This window comes from Takifugu flavidus, chromosome 3, assembly GCF_003711565.1.
Source record: "Takifugu flavidus isolate HTHZ2018 chromosome 3, ASM371156v2, whole genome shotgun sequence".
NCBI lineage: Eukaryota > Metazoa > Chordata > Actinopteri > Tetraodontiformes > Tetraodontidae > Takifugu > Takifugu flavidus.
This window is the reverse complement of record NC_079522.1, coordinates 3,597,114-3,615,328: the sequence shown is the minus strand read 5'-3', so window position 1 is coordinate 3,615,328 and position 18,215 is coordinate 3,597,114. Positions and strand designations below refer to the sequence as shown.

Below are 18,215 nucleotides of genomic sequence, written 5' to 3'. Positions count from 1 at the left end.
ACTCACTCAGCCAGCCAGCCAGCCACTCACTCACTCACTCAGCCAGCCAGCCAGCCAGCCACTCACTCAGCCAGCCAGCCAGCCACTCACTCACTCAGCCAGCCAGCCAGCCACTCACTCACTCAGCCAGCCAGTCAGCCAGCCAGTCACTCACTCAGCCAGTCAGCCAGTCAGCCAGCCAGCCAGCCAGCCAGCCAGCCAGTCACTCAGTCAGCCAGGCAGCCAGCCAGTCAGCCAGTCAGCCAGCCACTCAGCCAGTCAGCCAGTCAGCCAGCCAGCCAGCCAGCCAGCCAGCCAGGCAGCTCGCTGGTGTTCCGGACCTGCAGGCTTGTTGGACTCTCCAGCAGAAGGTGCAGCAGCTCCCCATGGAGGCCCCCCCGCTCTGGCTGCTGCTCCGTGAGTCTTTTGTCGCCTGCGTCAGGGTTCAGAGTTCATGTCTTCATTTACAGCAGGGAACCAGGACAGGATGATTCGCTTAAATCAGCTGCTGATGTTTCAGAAGAAAGGTCAGAGGTTAATTTCAAGGTGCAGGGCTCACGACCTAAACGGCCGTCTGCATTTCAAAGGTGTAAAAACTGCTCAGAAGATGGAGGAGTACCAGCACCTGAACTGAACTGGGAGCCGGTGGAGAGCTGAAAGAACTGGGGTGGAGTCCGTTCAGTTCCTCCCGAGAGCTTCTTCTCAAAACATCTGCTGCTCAGCCAGCAGCAGGTCTGAGGAGATGGTTTTAGGCGCTGGTGGCTGCTGGCCACTCCAGCAACACTGGCCCAGTTGCCTGAGCTGATCTTCTGCAGCAGTGATGAAGGTTCATGGCTGAAGGAGGTCATGAAGGTTCTGAATGAGAGCTGCTCTGATGTCCAGAGAGAGCAGCAGCATACGAGGAACTGAACTCTTTATTGATCTGCATGTTTCTTTTCTCTTTCAGTGCTGAATTCTCTGATGTTCATGTCTGCTCAAGGTACCGAAACATTTCAGTCGTTTTAAATGTTGATGTTCCTCGTGTGTAAGAAGAAGAAGAGGCTGAACGCGACACTTGTAAACAACAGACGCCAGTTTCTGGAGAACACCTCACATGTGTTTTTTCATAGTTGACGTGGTCGTCGAACCTTCGACGTCTCAGTTCTTCAAGTACAACAGATTCTCTGTGAGCTGCGGCGCCGACGAGCAGGAACAGGAAGTGACTGGCTGGACGGTGATGAAGAGGACGAAGGATGGTGAGGTTGGTCCTGCCGAAGAACCGTCTCCACGTGTTGTCGAGGTTTATTACCCACAATTCCTCTCTTCAGGTTCGTCCTTGTCCAGCCTCTTGCGTAATCATCGGGGCCTTCCCTGCCACTGACAGCGGAGCCTACTGGTGTGAAAGTGGGGCGGGAGAAACCAGTCAAACGGTCAACATCACCGTCACTGGTACGAGGAAACTACACTTATCAGAATAAAGCTTTGACTGGATCTGAGACACCTCATGACTGTCAAGGTGACATAAGGCTCTCTGCAGCGGTGGCCCGGCCTAGGCGGCGGTGGCCCGGTCTGTTGGGGAGGTGGCCTGGTCTGGGCGGCAGTGGCCCGGTCTGTTGGGGAGGTGGCCCGGTCTGGGCGGCAGTGGCCCGGCCTGGGCGGCAGTGGCCCGGTCTGTTGGGGAGGTGGCCCGGTCTGGGCGGCAGTGGCCCGGCCTAGGCGGCGGTGGCCCGGTCTGTTGGGGAGGTGGCCCGGTCTGTTGGGGAGGTGGCCTGGTCTGGGCGGCAGTGGCCCGGTCTGGGCGGCAGTGGCCCGGTCTGTTGGGGAGGTGGCCCGGTCTGTTGGGGAGGTGGCCCGGTCTGGGCGGCAGTGGCCCGGCCTAGGCGGCGGTGGCCCGGTCTGTTGGGGAGGTGGCCCGGTCTGTTGGGGAGGTGGCCTGGTCTGGGCGGCAGTGGCCCGGTCTGGGCCAGAGTGGCCTGGTCTGTTGGGGAGGTGGCCCGGCCTAGGTGGCGGTGGCCCGGTCTGGGCGGCAGTGGCCCGGTCTGTTGGGGAGGTGGCCTGGTCTGTTGGGGAGGTGGCCCGGCCTAGGTGGCGGTGGCCCGGTCTGGGCGGCAGTGGCCCGGTCTGGGCCAGGGTGGCCTGGTCTGGGCCAGAGTGGCCTGGTCTGTTAGGGACTGGGCTAAAAAACGCAGGATTCTTGGTTCCAGCCCCAGTGCGGACACAACATGGTTGGTGTTCTGATGAGTGGAACACCTTCAGACCACCCTTGAGTGAGGTACCGACCCCAAATGCTCACAAAGTGCTCTGCGATGAACTGGCCTCTCATCCAGGGATGAGAGGTTAAGAAGATGAACTGTGTGACTGTAGAACCTCTCATACTCCACATATCTGGAGGGAAGTGAGAGCGTTGTTCAGCCATTCGTTCCCTAGTCACCGATTTCATCAACCATCCATCCATCCTCTATCGCTTATCCGGTGTCGGGTCGTGGGGGCAGCAAGACCCCGAGGTACTTGAACTCCTCCACTTGGGGCAGGATCTCCTCCTTGACCCGGAGAAGGCACTCCACCTTTTTCCGGCTGAGAACCATGGCCTCGGATTTGGAGGTGCTGATTCTCATCCCAGCCGCTTCACATGCGGCGCCAAACCGATCCAGCGATCGTTGGAGGTCACGGGCTGATGACGCCAACAGGACCACATCATCTGCAAAGAGCAGAGACCCGATCCTGAGGTCTCCAAACCGGATCCCCTCAACACCATGACTGCACCTAGAAATTCTGTCCATAAAAGTTATGAACAGAATCGGTGACACAGGGCAGCCCTGGCGGAGACCAACCCTCACCGGAAACGAGGTCGACTTACTGCCAGCACTGCGGACCAAACTCTGGCACCGATCGTACAGGGAGCGGGCGGCCCGTATCAGGGGGCCCGGCACCCCATACTCTCGGAGAAACCTCCACAGGACCCCCCGAGGGACACGGTCGAATGCCTTCTCCAAGTCCTCAAAACACATGTGGACTGGTTGGGCAAACTCCCATGGACCCTCGAAGACCCTGCTGAGGGTGTAGAGCTGGTCCACTGTTCCACGCCCAGGACGCAAACCACATTGCTCCTCCTGAATCCGAGGTTCTCCAGAGTGGTAGAGAGTCCAACCCCTCTCGAGAACACTGGTTCCAGAGCCCTTGCTGTGCGTCGAGGTGAGGCCGACTATATGTAGTCGGAACTTCTCAACATCACGCACCAGCTCAGGCTCCTTTCCCACCAGAGAGGTGACATTCCATGTCCCTAGAGCCAGTTTCTGCAGCCGGGGATCAGACCGCCAAGGTCCCTGCCTCCGGCCGCTACCCAGCACACAATGCACCCACCCCCCCGGCCCCTCCTGCAGGTGGAGAGCCCACGGGAAGGGGGTCCCATGTTGCCTCTTCAGGTTGTGCCCGGCCGGACTCCATGGGCAGAGTCCGGCCACCAGGCGCTCAACAACGTGCCCCGTCCCCAGGCCAGGAGGGGGCCTCGGTGACCCGCATCCGGGCAAGGGAAACTTGGAACCAATATTGCTACTCATCATTAGGGGGTCCTGGGCTACACTTTGTCTGGTCCCTCACCTAGGACCTGTTTTGCCATGGGTGGGCCCCAAACAACAGAGCTCCTAGGATCATTGGGACACACAAACCCCTCCACCACGATAAGGTGGAAGCCCAGGAGGGGCAAATCATCTTTGTTCATTCAAACTTCAGCAACATTCAGCACAAACGTGGAATTATTTACCTTTAAATCATCACTAAACTCTCTTGAGCTCTCCTAAACACTGAAATGGTAAATTGTACTTTTTGACACTCGTCAGCTGGTTCTGTGGTCCTGGACAGTCCGGTCCACCCTGTCACCGAAGGACAAGACGTGATTCTGACCTGCAGGTGCAACGACAGAGACTCGACCTGCGGCCTCGCCAGCACCTTCTACAAAGACGGCGTCATGGCAGGAAGTGGCGTCGGCAGAGTGTTGACTCTCCACAATGTTTCTGTGTGTGATGAAGGATTCTACGCCTGTGAAATCATCGGCTCAGGAAAGTCTCCAGAGAGCTGGCTGACGGTCCAAGGTGAGCACGTTGACTATGGAAACCTTAGAAGAAGATCAAACATGTTCATGGAGCAGAATGTGTCTCAGGGCTGCCACCTGCTGGCCGGGATCCACCTGCACTGCCTGATCTGCTCCTACTGTACCACCTGTTGGTGGGGATGCCCTTCCTGGTGTGCACCCTCATGGTGGGGCTCCTCTACAGAGACAGAGGTGAGGTCACTTCCTGTATCACACTGAGAGGAGGAGAGGAGAGGAGAGGGGGGGAGGTAGGTTTCTTAGGTTATAGAGAGGAGAGTAGAGGCTTAGGAGATTTTTCTTAGCTGCTTCTCCTTTCCTTGCGCTGTCTCTTCGCCTTCTCGAGACTTCTCTTCTCTTCTGCTTCCTCTTCCAGCCGATTCTTCTCTTCATCTCTTTTCCTTATTTTTCTTCTTTTTATTCTTTTCTCTTCCTTCTGCCTTCTCTTTTCTTCTTTTCTTCTGTTTCTCTTTTGTCTTCTTCCTCTTCTCTCTGTCTCTTTACGTCGAAGGTTCTCGTTTCTCGTTGCGACTCTTCTGTCTCTTCTCCTCTATTCTCGCTTCTCTCCTCCTCTTCTTTTCTCCTCTCTTCTCCCTATTCTTCTCTTGGCTTCTTTCTCTTCTGAATCTTCGTCTTCTCTTCTTCTTCCTTCTCTTCTGCTTCTTCTCTTCTTGAGTCGAGTCTTTTCTGCTCTTGCTCTCTGTTTCTCTTCTCTTTCTTCTAATCCTTCTTTCTTCTCTCTACTTTCTTGCTCTTCTTCTCTCTCTCTTCTTTCTACTTCTCTTCTCTCTCCATTCTTCCACTTTTTTCTCGTCTCTCTTCTTTCTTCTTTGCTTCTTCTCTCTCTTCTCTTCTGCTTCGTCTTCTCTTCTCTTTCTCTTCTCTTCTCTTGCCCTCCCTCTTCTCTTCTCTCTTTTTCTCTCTTTCTTCCGCCGTGCTTCTTCTTTCTCTTTCTCTTCTCCTCACTTTTCACATTCTGCTTTTCTCTCACTTCTTCTTCTCTCCTCTTTGCTTTTATGATACTCTAATACTCGATTTGGATTTTCAGTGTACTGATCTCAATCTTAGCTGTGCATAGGGAGGAGATTGGACATCGGTTGAGCCTCTGGTCTTTCTTCTCCTTCTTCTTCTCTATCTTTCTCTGTTTTTTTCCCCCCCATCTTCGATTCCCTTTTCTTTCCTTCTCATCTTTTCAAGTCTGTTCTGGATTCAGTTTCATTTGTGCAGCTATAACAAAAGTTGAACTGTGAAAATTATTATTGCGTCTTTCAAACGGCTGTTAGCTAACTATCTGCTTTCTTGGACAGTTTTAAAAGCCCTGGAGCCTGCGCCCGGCTTCCCCGGCGTCTCCGTCCGGGCGCCCCCCCACCCCATGCTGGGTGCTTCTCACGATCATTATAAGCAACATGTTCTGGACACCCTTATTGACTCCTTCTTTTTTTCTCGCCTCAGGTCCCAGTTTTAGATACCACTGGACCGTTTCTTCCTCTCATACAGTGATTTAAATATTGTGCCGTTAGTACTAGCATCATCCTGATCTGTCAGTGTGTTGTTGTTTGTTTGTGTTTTGATCAAATGGAAAAAAATAAAATATTGAATTTCTTGGAACGATGGTGAAGATATTTTGGAATCTGAGCTGCCCACATGCTCGCACTGCAGGTGTTGGCAGGCAGCGTTTGTGGTTTGTGGGAACCAGTGTGCATGCAGCACTTTTTATAGTCTCATAGCTCTCAAGCTGCGGCTAATGCTAACCCATCCCTTGAAGTGAGACAAGTGCTAACCACTGAACCCCTGGGCTGCCGTTAAGTTGTTGCGTTCAGCGTAAAACCCTGATTAAGCACTTTGTTCTGGCCCTCGCTGTCGCTGCTGGATCCAAACATTCTAGATCTGGTTCAACGACGGGTCACATGAAACACAAAGTAACGCTATACGCTGATGAATTGCTGGAATTCAACTCGCACTCAATTTGCTACAACAATGATGCAAATGTTCTTGTTACAAATGAAACTCCATGAATTTAAATCTGCATTTTGCAGTGAGCAGCAACAGCTTTGCTTCCTGGGACTGACTGATCCCCACAGCCCAGCTTGCTAGTGGCTGAAGTTATCGCAGTCAAGATGATCTATTTCGATACTCTTTAAATGCTGAGCCATTATAATGGGGGTGGCCCTTCCCAATTTCCGACTGAGCGATTGGACCATAAGCTGCTGTTACTATTGGTCACTTTACCATGAAGGGAAGCGCTGCCCCACCCGGGGAAGCATCGCGCTGCCCCACCCGGGGAAGCATCGCCTCCCTCTTACCATCTCGGCTCTCCCAGTGGGCGCCAGAGCCTTTAAAAAGCCTTTAAAAACAACCCAATAATTAACCACTCAGTGTGAGTTCTCTGTAAATTTAGGACAAATTTCAATCCAAGCGATTCCGGCCTCTCTCGGTAGCATCGGTAGCATCGATTCTGTCCTCGACCACTGCTGGAGCCTTGACCATGTGGTGTGAGAGCGGTCATCATGGGTTTATCTTATTGGCCTCTCCCGATTCACATCGCTTCAGAACTGGCGTTGCACACATTGGTCCTCCAACCATGGTCCGACAACGAAACTCCACCAGAGTCAAGGATGATATCAGGCCCAGTTCCACACATGATGAACACCAAATGATGAACAACCTCACCTCTAACCCTAACCCAAGATCATTCATGTGTGCTCCACCAACCCTCGATTCGGCTGCATTTTTCTAAGGTTAAATTAACTAAAATCTCTCCACGACTTGACTCGTTCTGTGACAGGTGGACGCTGACAGATGCATTCGTGATCCACCTGCTTTGGGCGAGTCCTCAGAAAGATTTTTGAAGCCCTCGCAAGCTTTCACTCGCTGTTAGCATGCTGAGTGGTGAAAGAAGACCACCTCACCCTCAACCTTCCGCTGGACCAGGGATCTGCTGCAGAGAAATTAGGTCCCCGCTACGACGCTGTGAATAAGCCCCTCCCATCATTGTTTGAGTCCCAGGTACAGCAACAACTGAGAGCTGTGTAGAGGGTTAGGGTTGGGTTTAGGGGTTAGGGGTTATGGCTAGGGTTAGGGTTAGGGGTTAGGGCTAGGGTCAGGGTCAGGGTTTAGAGAGTTAAGGCAGGGTCAGGGTCAGGGTTAGGGTTAGGGTTAGGGTTTAGGGGTTAGGGGTTAGGGCTAGGGTCAGGGTCGGGGTTAGGTTGGAGTTAGGGTTAGAGTTAGGGTTAGGGTTAGGGTTTAGGGGTTAGGGCTAGGTTCAGGGTCAGGGTTAGGGTTAGAGTTAGGGTTGGGGTTAGGGTCAGGGTCAGGGTCAGGGTTAGGGTTGGGGTATTTTGGGTTAGGGTAACCCACATGAATAGGGTGGGGGGAGTTAAAGGTAGGTGTGTGTGTGTCTGTGTGTCTGTGTCTGTGTATGTGTGTGTGTGTGTGTGTGTGTGTGTGTGCAATATGTAAATCCAAGAAAGTTCTGTTTGAATGTCCAGGGTTGGGAGAACAATCTCAGTTGGGTTAGGCTTCTTCCAGTGCAACATTTGATGTTTTCAGCTGTTTTCCAGCTGAGGCAGCAGATCAGAGGTGAGATGCTGATTTTGTGTTTTCTTCAATCCAGAGTTCATTTCTGAAGGTCTCTGTGGAACAAGTTTGCCTTCACACCTCTGACTTCCTGTCCGTTGGTTACGTTTCTGCATCCTGTTGCTAGTTTCACAGCCTTGTTTCTGCAGAAGGTTCTTCCTGTCTGCTAAAGTTACCCCGAATATAATCATTCTGAAAGAAAACGCATTTACTTGACAGAGCACTTCTCACCCAGGTAACAAATCCCAAAGCACTTCCAAATGAAAGACATTCACAAATCAGTCAACCTAAAGGAAAAGAGAAAGCGCGAGATAATGGAGAGAACTGACAGTGCACCGGGGTGGGCTTACCCTAACCCTGACCCTAACCCTGACCCTAACCCTAACCCTAACCCTAACCCTAACCCTGACCCTAACCCTGACCCTAACCCTAACCCTGACCCTGACCCTGACCCTAACCCTAACCCTGACCCTAACCCTAACCCTAACCCTGACCCTGACCCTACCCCTACCCGTACCGTACCCCTACCCCTACCCCTACCCCTAACCCTACCCCTAACCCTAACCCTACCCCTAACCCTAACCCTGACCCTAACCCTACCCCTAACCCTAACCCTGACCCTGACCCTGACCCTGACCCTAATCCTAACCCTAACCCTAACCCACCCTAACCCTAACCCTGACCCTAACCCTACCCCTAACCCTAACCCTGACCCTAACCCTGACCCTGACCCTGACCCTAACCCTGACCCGACCCTACCCCTACCCCTACCCCTAACCCTACCCCTAACCCTAACCTGACCCTAACCCTGACCTGACCCTAACCCTAACCCTAACCCTAACCCTGCCCCTGACCCTGACCCTGACCCTGACCCTAACCCAAACCCTGTTTTTAGATTTGTTGGAGGTGGCGTTTGTGTGATGAGTGGAGGTGTCCTAGGTAGAGTTTGGGTGAGATGACTTCCTCTGGGTGGTCATGTGCATCTGCTGCCACCAGCAGGTGCTTTGTGGGTCTGACCAGAGCTGTCTCCGCTGTGGGACCTTTTCAAAACGGTGGTTTAAAGATGCTGAAAATTGTTCCGTAGCCTGTCAGACCATTGGAGTCTGAAAAACTACTAAATTCTGTTTACCTCTAAACTCAGAACTGCACCCATTTACTCTGTTCTGAGTCTCATTTATGCTTCATGACATGCTCCTCACCCTTTTATTTTATCCTGTTCTTAGTCTATCGTATCTTGTTCTTTTCTTGGATTCAGTTGTTCCCTTCGTCCTGTCTTGTACATTCCTTTTTCTCTTTATCCTGGAGTGATTTGTCTTTATCATTATCTTTCCCATATATAAGCATTTATATCTGCAGAAGTGACTTTTCACACTACATTGGTATCCAGTATCTGTGAAGTTACATGTCATCACACTAAAAAGTTCCGTGTCTTCAAACGTATTTTTAACGTGTTGATTTGTGTTCGCGGTTCCCCTCCTGGCCTCCAGGTGGCAGCGTCTCAATATGGTGAACGTGCGCAGGGCCGGAAATGACGTCTTCATCGTGATCTGAGACTGGCGGCGGGGTGGTTGTGTTGTTAGCCGAACAGCGGTCTTCTCTGCATCTGAAACAACGGCACTGTGGGTACAAAAGCCGCACATTTAGCCTCAGGACAACCACATAATATAAATGTAAAAAAATCCCAGTCAGATAAACATTTTCAGGCGATTCGGGTTGGTGCAATTGCTGTAAGGCTAATTAGCCAGCATAGGCTAACGCTCGCCGTCGTCTTACTGCTTTGTTCAAAGTTTGCTTCTCGCTGCCTGTTGTTCTGGGTCGTTTTTCACAGACATGTTAAACTAACTAAGGTAAAGTGCAGCGTTGACAGCCGATTTGCCGCTGAATCGAAGTCGTCTTTGCTGGCGTTTAAGGAAAAGTCTTCCTCTATGTGAGGACAGCTTCTAGCGTTGTCTTCCCTTTATCAGAGCTAAAACTATTTTGTCTAGTTTATAATTATGTCAGAGCATTTTAACTTGCTTATCTTTTGTCACATAAACAACTTGATGTGAACAAGCTTGTAGCTGTGAACATTTATTTGCTGTCGTTGCCTTGGCGACAGTATCCTGGCGCCACGGACGATATTTATTTTTATAGGATTAAGATTTATTTTGTCATTATCAATCTTTTTTTATATATAGTTAAAGGACTTTAAGTCAGCGATGAATGTAAAAGTGTAACGTCAAGTTAACCTGATGATGCGTTCAATGACGTGTTGGAAAATCCGTCTCCTGCCTACTGATGTTTGTGTGTTGGTGTGTGTGTGCATGCTTTTAGTCCAATGGGAGACAGCGATGACGAGTTTGACAGGAGGCGTCGGGATAAATTCAGGAGAGAGCGGAGCGACATGGAGAGGTCAAGAGAGAGGGAGGACAGGAGGAGGGATGAGTGGCAAGACAGGTGTGCACACCTGAACACACACCTGAACACACACCTGAACACACACCTGAACACACACCTGCTCGTGGCGCGGCGTCTGCGTATGGAACAGAATTTGTGTGTCTGTCCAGAGAGTGGGACCGGAGCAGAGAGAGGAGGCGGGATTATGACCGTGGTCGGCGAGAGCGGTTCTCTCCCTCCAGACACATCAGCCCTCAGCACAAACGCATGAGGAGAGACTGGTGGGTGTTGGGCCACAGGACACAGATCAGACTTCACTTTCTGTTTAAGAAAATTCACCTTTTATTGTTTAACCCAGCATAAGGCAGAATTATACATTTTTAAATAGTCCAATTTTTTGTGCTTCTTATTTTCAGGGAAGACCACCGGGGGGAGCCATACCGGTACGAGCTGCCGTACGGGGGCGGTGGTGGCATCTACCCAGGGATGGGGCCTCAGGGCTGGCACCCGGACTTCCCTCCCATGCACCCCCACCCTGGAGGTCATCCGCTGCAGGGCAGGTGAGGTGTTACCCCCAGCAGCTTCTCTGTCCATGGGCAGGAGCAGTAAATGGAATTTTTCGCATACATGCGTGTCAGGTTGGGGATGGTAGATCCAGATCTTCCTCCTCCGGGACCACCCACCCTGAAGAGTTTTAAGGTAAAAGACGGCTGTTGTCAGCTTTGTTGCTGCCCTGAAGCATCTTCTGAGCGTGCTTCTCGGCACTCACACACGTCTGTTGCAGGAGTTCCTGTTGAACATGGACGACAATGTGGACGAGACAGAGTCGGTCAAGCGCTACAACCAGTACAAGCTGGACTTCAGGCGGCAGCAGCTGCAGGACTTCTTTCTCCAGCACAAAGACCAGGAGTGGTTCCGCTCCAAGTACCACCCAGATGACATGGCAGCGAAGAGGGCGGAGTCTCTGGCCGCCCTCAAGGCGCGCCTGCGTGTCTTTCTCTTCCTGCTGGACAACAGCTGGCTGGATGATGTGCTGCTGGACACGGACCACGCCCCCGCCATCATCAAGCTCATGGACGCAGGTAGACGCGACGGGAACCCTGACCCAGACTCTTTCGGTTTCTCATGTTGGAATTTGGTTCCCCCACAGCTGTGATCAAGATGGAGGGAGGAACAGACTTTGACCTCCAGGTCCTCGAGGTACCGACTGCACTTGTGGTCAGTGGAGGGGAGGAGACCAGGGCAGGAGGGAGGAGCCAGGAAGCCACGATGGGAGGAAACGGCGTCGCTCCGGCCAATACGGAGGACCCGGGAAGTCAGGGGGAGGAGGCGAGCGGCAGGAAGGGGCGGGACAGGAAGGGCTCGAAACAGGTCTGGACGGAAGTACTGGAGTACCGAAGTAACTGTACTGCAGTAACTGTACTACAGTTACTGTAGTGAAATACTGAAATAACTGTACTACAGTACTGCAGTAACTGGACTACCCTAACCCTAACTGCAGTAACTGTACTACAGTACTGCAGTAACTGTACTGCAGTACTGCAGTAACTACTGCAGTACTGCAGTAACTGCAGTAACTACTGCAGTACTGTAGTACAGTTCTGTACTGTTACTGAGGAATCGTGTTGTAAAAATTGTGGATTTGGGCCGGCTCCTCTGATTGGACCACATTTGGTCACATGGTGTTTCCTGCCCTGGCAGAATGGAGCGGACGGAGGTGAAGAAGAGGATGAGGAAGAAGTGAAGATGACAAAGAAAGTGGGTCAGAGGTGCGATTCTGCCACTGGAACTTGCAGGACAGTGTCGGTTCTAAACTCCGCCCCTCCTCTCAGGACAGGAAGAGGAAGCGCAGCCTGTCAGTGGACAGCGGAGAGGGCAGCGCCTCAGACTCAGACTCCTCCCACTCTGATGGAGAGAAGGAGGAGGAGGAGGAGGATGGAGAGGAAGGTACGCCTCGTGCTTCAGTCTGGCCCCATCAGGTTCAGAGGGTTAGGCTGTTTATGTGTGTGTGTGTGTGTGTGTGTGTGTGTGTGTGTGTGTGTGTGTGCACAGAGCACCGGAAAGAGCGAGGCAAGGACAGGGAGAAGCTGGCGCCGGTGAAGCCCCGCCCCCTCCACCTCACCACGTCCCTGTTCATCAGGAGCCTCCCTCCAGAGGTGTCGAAGGACGAGATCACTGCTGTAGGTACACACACACACACACACACACACCTGAGATCCTCTGTCCCACACACACACACACACCTGAGATCCTCTGTCCCACACACACACACATCTGAGATCCTCTGTCCCACACACACACCTGAGATCCTCTGTCCCACACACACACACCTGAGATCCTTTACCACACACACACACACACACACATCTGAGATCCTCTATCCCCCCCCCCCACACACACACACACATCTGAGATCCTCTACCCCCCCCCCCCCACACACACACACACGGCCTGTTTGTTTACCTGTAAACCAACACAGCCAGTCGTTCCATCAACAGGAAGTCCTTGAGCTGGTGTTCCTGTTTGCAGTTGTGTCACAGGTATCCGGGCTTCCTGCGGGTGGCGCTGTCAGACCCTCAGCCTGAGAGAAGGTGAGCCTGAGGCTGCACTGGTGCATGATGGGATGTGTGTCGTGGGGTTGTTGACAATATTTATTGTGTTCAGGTTCTTCAGGAGGTGCTGGGTGACATTCGACCGCAGCGTTAACATCAAGGAGACCTGCTGGAACCTTCAGAACATCAGGGTACCTGGCCGACACCTTTCCACGCCCCTCCCTCCTGGCTAATGCTAATGCTAACCCTGCTAACGCCGCCCTCTCAGCTCAGGGACTGCGAACTGTCCCCCGTGGTCAACAGAGACCTGTGTCGCCGCGTTCGCTCGGTCAACGGGCTCACCCACCACAAACCCGTGGTCAGGAACGATATCCGGCTGTCAGCCCGACTCATCCAGAGCCTGGACCAGAGGGCGGAGCTTTGGGCCGGACAGGTACCGGTGCCACAGCAGCATCACCGATGAAGATGATCCGATCCCACCCTGTCGTGGTTCAGGAGAGTCCTGAGAGTGTGTGTGTGCGTGTGTGTGTGTTGCAGAGGGAGACCAACCCTGTCCTGAAGAACATCACTGATCACCTGATAGAGGAGGTGAGTGCAGAGGAGGAGGAGCTGGCCGGGACCTCAGGGAGCAACAGCGATGAAGACTCCTCAGACGTTACCGTGGAAACAGATGATGTGCTCCTCAAGGTGGGAGGAGCTGCAGCTTCATGTGTGGGGTCACTCAGACACTCGTGTGTGTGTGTGTGTGTGTGTTCAGGTGCTGGACCGGCTCCTGCTCTACCTGCGTCTGGTTCACTCTGTGGATTACTACAACTTCTGTGAGTATCCTGCAGAAGACGAGATGCCTCATCGCTGTGGGCTGATGCACGTAAGAGGACCTCTGCCCGTGGCCAAGATCACGCCAGCCGAGGGTACACACACGCACGCGCACACGCACGCACACACCTGTGGACGCGGCTGCAGGTGTGTAAAGCAGCACTGTTGTCTCTGGACAGTGGGTGAACATCAGAAGATGTGTGAGGAGCGTCTGGCGCCTCTGCTGAACCCTCTGGAGACTCTGAATGATGAAGATGCTTCAAAGCTGGGCAAGAAGCTCCCCGAGCAGGAGGTACGTGTTTATGGAGACTGCTTTAACCAGCCTTGTGAGGACATCAACAGCTGGTCTCACCTGATCATCCTTGGAGACGTGAGGCAGAAGTGATGTTGCAGCTCAAATGCTGATTTAGTGTGTGTGTGTGTGTGTGTGCGCGGTGTGTGCACGCGTGTGTGTGTGTGTGCGCGCGCGTGTGTGTGTGTGCGCGTGTGTGTGTGCGCGCGCGTGTGTGTGTGTGCAGGTGGAGACGTTCCTGTCGGCCAACTCCGTGGAGCTCAGTAAAGACAAATGGTTGTGTCCTCTGAGTGGGAAAAAGTTCAAGGTGACTGATCTGCAGTGTACCGCGGTGATGAGTGGTGGGTTACCGTGGTAACCATCGCTGCTGTCTCGCTTAGGCGCCAGAGTTTGTGCGAAAACATATCCTCAACAAACACGCAGAGAAGGTGGCTGCTGTCCGACAGGAAGTGGAGTTCTTCAACAACTACCTGCTTGATGCCAAGAGGCCAACCCCCCCTGAGAACAAGCCCCTCCCACCTCCAGCACAAGGTGGGCGCTGGCGCTGAAACCTTCAACTTGCTACTCTTTGATAAACGTGTTGCTCCTTTTAGCCACGCCACCCGGAATGCCAGGATTTCCTGCTCAGTCGCCCCAGCAGCAAAGCCTTCTGGGATATCCACCGGGAGTCAGACCCCCCCTGCCTGCTTTCCCTGGTATGAGCTTGGTCATGTGACTTGGTCACGTGACTTCAGATTCCCAACGCTGACATCTCCGGTCAAAGTGTGTGTTTGTCTGCTGCACAGGTGTGGCGCCTCCCTTCCCTCCGAACCAGTTTGGGGTGGGGCGTGGTAACTATGACAACTTCAGAGGTCACGTGGGGGGCGGGGGGGTTCCGAAACAGCGAAACAGCAGGTGGGGAAAAACACTCAAACACATCTCGTTATGGTTGGTCCAGCAGCTCCAGATTTATTGATTGTGTGTGTTTGTGGCTCTTTTCCTGTGTGCGTGTGTGTGTGCGCGCATGCGTGTGTGTGTGTGCAGGGGCCTGCGAGGGGATCCCCGCTCTATCATTGAGTACAGAGACCTTGATGCTCCCGATGACCTTGACTTCTTCTGAACACTCGACCTTCAGGACCTTGCAAATGTTTATTCCTACATTTCCCATGATGCTTTTCACCTTTTTAAATATGTACCAATATTTCTGTCAAGTGAATGTTTTCTTTCCAGTGTGTTTCATGATATCTTCTGTTGCCGTGGTGACAGACTGTCGATCCTCACGCATCGTTTCCAGTGTTTTATCGCGTCTTCGCTCGCAGGAACGTCTCCATTCACACTTTTTATCCCCAGCAGAAATGTCCATTTTAATACAATAAAGTGAGTCAGAACGTGCAGCAACTCCTTCACTGTCAGCGGGTCTGATGTGGGTCCACAGGGGGCCCACCCAGGTGGGGGCCCACCCAGGTGGGGGACCATCCAGGTGGGGGCCCACCGGGGGGGGACCATCCAGGTGGGGGCCCACCTGGGTGGGGGCGACTGTGTTTATCACCACACAGGAACATGTCACCTGTGTGGGCGGAGCCTGCTGGCTGTCTTCATCCCCTGTCATCGTTCCACAGGTGACCACAACATGCTCCAGAACCATCGGTTTGTCTCTACAGAGGAGGCGTGTCCTCAGAGTGTCTGGAATTCCTCCTAATCTTGTTAAACACTGCTGTGTGTGTGTGTGTGTGTACAGGTGACACACACACACTAAACGTCTGAGGAAGACATTTTGTCCGGTCCTCAAACTCAGACTTGGTTTGGAGGTCACAGCTGGTGAAGGTCAAGAGGGACGGTCCTCATAAGGCCAGACATTCCCAGTGTGTGTGAGCGATTAGTGAAACTTGCTGACTGTGCAGGACCGACTCCTAATCTTCCTCCTCACTTTTCCTTCATCACTTCCTCTGCACGTCTTTCCTTCCTGCCTCTCGTCTTTATTCCTTCGTCTGACTTTCTTTGGGTCTCCTCTTCCTGGTTCTTGCTCCGAACGCCCCCGTGCCCCCCCCAGGGCCCCCCAGGAACGCGGTGAATGTCGTGCACATCCCGGCGCTCCATGTTGGGAGCTGAGCGGATGCTGAATCGTCTAATCCTTTTATCCCTGTCGGTCACCCCGCTGATCCCAGCTCTCCTTCGCCATCCCTCTTTTTCCTCCTCAAACGTTAAAGGAGTTTCACCTTTGAAGGGGGGAATATTGCTGTTTCCATGGCGATGAGTTTGAGTGGACGGAGGTGAGCCGAGCGACGGTGACAGGTGAGACCGAAGCAGCGTCCGTTTCCTGTCGTCGGGAAAAGAGAAACATTTCAAAACGAGAAGATGCTGAATGAAAATACTGCAGTGACACCAGAGCAGAGTGTGTGTTTCATGTGTGTGTGTGTGTTTCAAATGTGTGTGTATGTGTTTCAAATGTGTGTGTGTTTCGTGTGTGTTTCATGTGTATGTGTGTTTAATGTGTGTGTGTTTCATGTGTGTGTGTGTTTTAAGTGTGTGTGTGTGTTTAATGTGTGTGTGTGTTTTAAGTGTGTGTTTCATGTGTGTGTGTGTGTTTCTAAGCGTAAACTGCGTCAACAGACGTGTTCGTTGTGAGCAGGACACTTGTGTAGGAGTATTACACTGTAGTACTACTATAGTACTACTACGGTACTACAACAGTATTACGGCAGTACCACTACAGTACTCCGACAGTACTACGGCAGTACCACTACAGTACTCTGACAGTACTACTACAGTACTACAACAGTACCACTACAGTACTACGACAGTACCACTACAGTACTACTACAGTACTACTACAGTACTACGACAGCACTACTGCAGTACTACGACAGCACTACGGCAGTACTACAGTACTACTACAGTACCACTACAACAGTACCACTACAGTACTACGACAGTACCACTACAGTACTACTACAGTACTACGACAGCACTACTGCAGTACTACGACAGTACTACGACAGCACTACGGCAGTACTACAGTACTACTGCAGTAGTACTACAGTACTACTACAGTACTACTACAGTACCACACCTGGTGGGACCGCTCTTTGCCAACAGGAAGTGAGACGCCCACATGGCTAAAGTAGCTCCATCAGTCCAGACACCTGTCTGCACCTTAACTCCACCCACCATCGTTGTGCAACACATGGAGGCGGAGCCAAGGTGACGAGAGCTTCCAGATGGTTCCACACCTGAAGGTTCCTGTTCCTCACCCTGTTTGTGTGCTTCCTTTCAGAGTTGGACGTCTGTTCAACGTCAACAACAGCAACAACAAGGACGAGGACGAGTGAGACCCCCCCCGCAGATACACACTCCTACACACACTCGTACACACACTCGTACACACACTCATAAACACACTCGTACACACACTCGTACACACACTCGTACACACACTCATACACACACTCATACACACACTCGTACACACACTCGTACACACACGCGTACACACACTCGTACACACACTCATACACACACTCATACACACACACGTACACACACTCGTACACACACGCGTACAACACTCATACACACACTCGTACACACACTCGTACACACACTCATAAACACACACATAAACACACTCGTACACACACTCGTACACACACTCATACACACACTCGTACACACACTCGTACACACACTCGTACACACACTCATAAACACACACATAAACACACTCGTACACACACTCGTACACACACTCGTAGCCACGCCCACAGAAATCAGCTGTTGTCTTTCAGAGAACTCAAGAAGAAACAGAAGAAAGAAAAGCAGCAGAAGAAAGAGAAGAAGAAGAAGAAGAAGTAGGTCGGGAGCGTCCGTCACGTCGCTGTGAAAAGAGAATCAGTCACAGCTCCTCTGTTTTCCTAGGAAAGAGAAGAAGAAAGAAGAGAAGAAAGAAGAGAAGAAGAAAGAAGAGAAGAAGAAAGAAGAGGAGAAGAAAAATGAGCCGTGCGTTAAACTAATATTGACCAATAAATCGGGATCGGAGAACGATCATTAATGGCAGTGACTGTGTGTGTGTGTGTGTGTGTGTGTGTGTGTGTGTGTGCGTGTGTGTGTGCGTGTGTGTGTGTGTGCGTGTGTGTGTGTGTGCGTGTGTGTGTGTGTGTGCGTGTGTGTGTGTGTGTGTGTGTGTGTGTGTGTGTGTGTGGCTGTTTTCAGTCCTAAAGAGGTGACGGTGATTGATCCAGCAGGTAACACCTACTACTACTGGCTGTTTGTGATCACCATGCCCGTCATGTACAACTGGACCCTGATCATAGCCAGGTGACACTCTCACACACACTCACACACACACACACACATTCTCACACACTCTCACACACACACGCACTCTCACACACACACACTCTCACACACACACGCACTCTCACACTCACACACACACACGCACTCTCACACTCTCACACTCACACACTCTCACACGCGCACACTCACACACACACACTCTCACACGCGCACACACGCTCACACGCACACTCACACACACACACACACGCGCACACACTCTCACACTCACACTCACACACTCACA

General features: G+C 52.2%; 3 protein-coding genes and 1 long non-coding RNA gene across 6 annotated transcripts in view; 3 read left to right on the top strand and 1 right to left on the bottom strand.

The window, feature by feature from the left end:
* The first annotated feature begins 92 nt into the window (after positions 1-92).
* On the top strand, positions 93-5,143 carry LOC130523391 (uncharacterized). The gene is made up of 7 exons (XM_057028665.1): positions 93-396; positions 926-958; positions 1,089-1,219; positions 1,287-1,407; positions 3,795-4,046; positions 4,115-4,293; positions 5,111-5,143. The coding sequence occupies exons 1-7, from the start codon at positions 366-368 to the stop codon at positions 5,141-5,143; spliced, it is 780 nt and encodes a 259-aa protein (XP_056884645.1). The 5' UTR covers positions 93-365.
* Positions 5,144-8,983: 3,840 nt separating this feature from the next.
* On the top strand, positions 8,984-15,027 carry LOC130522010 (serrate RNA effector molecule homolog). Of its 3 annotated transcripts, none has more exons than XM_057025903.1 (21): positions 8,984-9,237; positions 9,932-10,054; positions 10,165-10,275; positions 10,411-10,554; positions 10,633-10,693; positions 10,779-11,076; positions 11,145-11,365; positions 11,696-11,752; positions 11,827-11,941; positions 12,047-12,174; positions 12,524-12,585; positions 12,659-12,737; positions 12,815-12,979; positions 13,084-13,233; positions 13,304-13,457; positions 13,542-13,654; positions 13,881-13,961; positions 14,035-14,185; positions 14,248-14,349; positions 14,440-14,548; positions 14,678-15,027. In XM_057025903.1, exons 2-21 carry the CDS (start codon positions 9,936-9,938, stop codon positions 14,751-14,753), a joined length of 2,496 nt encoding a protein of 831 aa, XP_056881883.1. In that variant the 5' UTR covers positions 8,984-9,237; positions 9,932-9,935; the 3' UTR covers positions 14,754-15,027. The 3 variants fall into 3 exon arrangements, with proteins under 3 accessions (XP_056881883.1, XP_056881884.1, XP_056881885.1); XM_057025904.1 differs by having other exon boundaries at positions 9,150-9,241; XM_057025905.1 differs by lacking the exon at positions 8,984-9,237 and adding an exon at positions 9,282-9,545.
* On the bottom strand, positions 11,288-11,738 carry LOC130522016 (uncharacterized). The gene is made up of 3 exons (XR_008949524.1): positions 11,592-11,738; positions 11,491-11,542; positions 11,288-11,425 (listed from the first exon to the last, which is right to left on the bottom strand). It is a non-coding gene; the product is annotated as an uncharacterized LOC130522016 (long non-coding RNA).
* A 219-nt stretch (positions 15,028-15,246) lies between the features above and the next one.
* cnga1b (cyclic nucleotide gated channel subunit alpha 1b) overlaps positions 15,247-18,215 on the top strand; it is a 6,378-nt gene continuing 3,409 nt past the window's right edge. Inside the window, 6 exon segments of the mRNA XM_057025906.1 lie at positions 15,247-15,925; positions 16,730-16,834; positions 16,908-16,958; positions 17,419-17,481; positions 17,549-17,629; positions 17,843-17,947. Coding sequence (XP_056881886.1) covers positions 16,746-16,834; positions 16,908-16,958; positions 17,419-17,481; positions 17,549-17,629; positions 17,843-17,947 — 389 coding nt within the window. The 5' untranslated portion in view covers positions 15,247-15,925; positions 16,730-16,745.